Below are 1,075 nucleotides of genomic sequence, written 5' to 3'. Positions count from 1 at the left end.
CCGGCGGAGCCAGAGTCATTAGTCCTCCATAGAGGCTGTGCGTCGACCGCGCGCGCGGGCGCGGTGTCGCGGAGGTCCGCGGGCTGAAATCACGGCCAAAATTGGTTAAATGGTCGTATCAAAGCAAGCTTGATGATACTCACGCGTTGATTGCACGTTTGCGAAGACTTTTTGCGCGCGGTCGCTGGTTCGGGTCAAGAAATCGCAAGATTTAACTTCAACAAAAGTGCTGAAGTTCAACAAAAATGTTGACTTTTAAATCCAGGCTATCAGAATCCGAGTTTTGATCACTTCACTGCAGGGTCGCAATCGAGCTCCCAAGGTCACTTTTGGACGGCTCAGCAGCCCCGAAAAGAGTCTCCTAGAAGGTAACTTGCCGTAAAGTTGAAGTAAAAATGAACCTAAATGTGCCAAAAACAACCTCCTAACGTTCAAATTGGGACATCGGTGGCTCTGAGCGCACACTTCATATTGAGGGAGATGCGCACCGTAACATGAGTGGCCCGCATCGTGTATGATATGTATACGTCGGGCAATGAGCATCACCGCGGCCCATTTCCTAGACGGGAGCCGCGCGCCTAGTCCGAGTCGTCGCCGCCGCCGGGAGGGGGCCACCGCGGCGGCGGCCGGGAGCCGAGGCCGACCTGGACGCCGTCGACCTTGAAGGCGACGTGGTGGTCGATGGCGACGGTCTGGAGGGCCGTCGCGACGCCGCCGCAGCGGCCGCGCGAGAGGAACTCGGCGACGGAGAAGGCCCGGGCCTCGCCGTCGCGGAACCCCTCGCAGCAGCGGAGCGAGATCTCCGCGCCGGCGTGGACGCAGCGCCGCGAGTCCGGGGGCATGGCGCGCGCGAAGGCCTCGAGCGTCGGGAACGCGTCGGCGGGCGTCGGGTCCTGGGGCGACTTGAAGAGGTCCCGGGGGTACGTGCCGGGCTCGAGCGGCGCCGCGTCGCCGACGAACGTTCGGAGCGCCGCGAGGACCGGCGGCGGCGCCCGGACGCGGAGCAGGGCCTTGTGCTGGAGCGCCGCGCGCGAGTAGAGCCAGACCTGGGCGGGAAAAGGGCGCGAACTTCCCA

At 63.1% G+C, this 1,075-nt stretch overlaps 1 protein-coding gene across 1 annotated transcript in view; it reads right to left on the bottom strand.

Moving 5' to 3' along the window:
* Positions 1 to 514: 514 nt before the first annotated feature.
* AURANDRAFT_72809 (expressed protein) overlaps positions 515 to 1,075 on the bottom strand; it is a gene marked incomplete at both ends in the record, with an annotated part of 3,361 nt that continues 2,800 nt past the window's right edge. Inside the window, one exon of the mRNA XM_009044103.1 lies at positions 515 to 1,046. Within this exon, the coding sequence (XP_009042351.1) occupies positions 579 to 1,046 (468 nt within the window). The remainder of the gene's footprint in view (positions 1,047 to 1,075) is intronic.

The sequence above is a fragment of the Aureococcus anophagefferens genome, assembly GCF_000186865.1.
Source record: "Aureococcus anophagefferens unplaced genomic scaffold AURANscaffold_134, whole genome shotgun sequence".
NCBI classification, from domain to species: Eukaryota; class Pelagophyceae; order Pelagomonadales; family Pelagomonadaceae; genus Aureococcus; species Aureococcus anophagefferens.
This window is presented reverse-complemented; position numbering and strand designations above follow the sequence as displayed.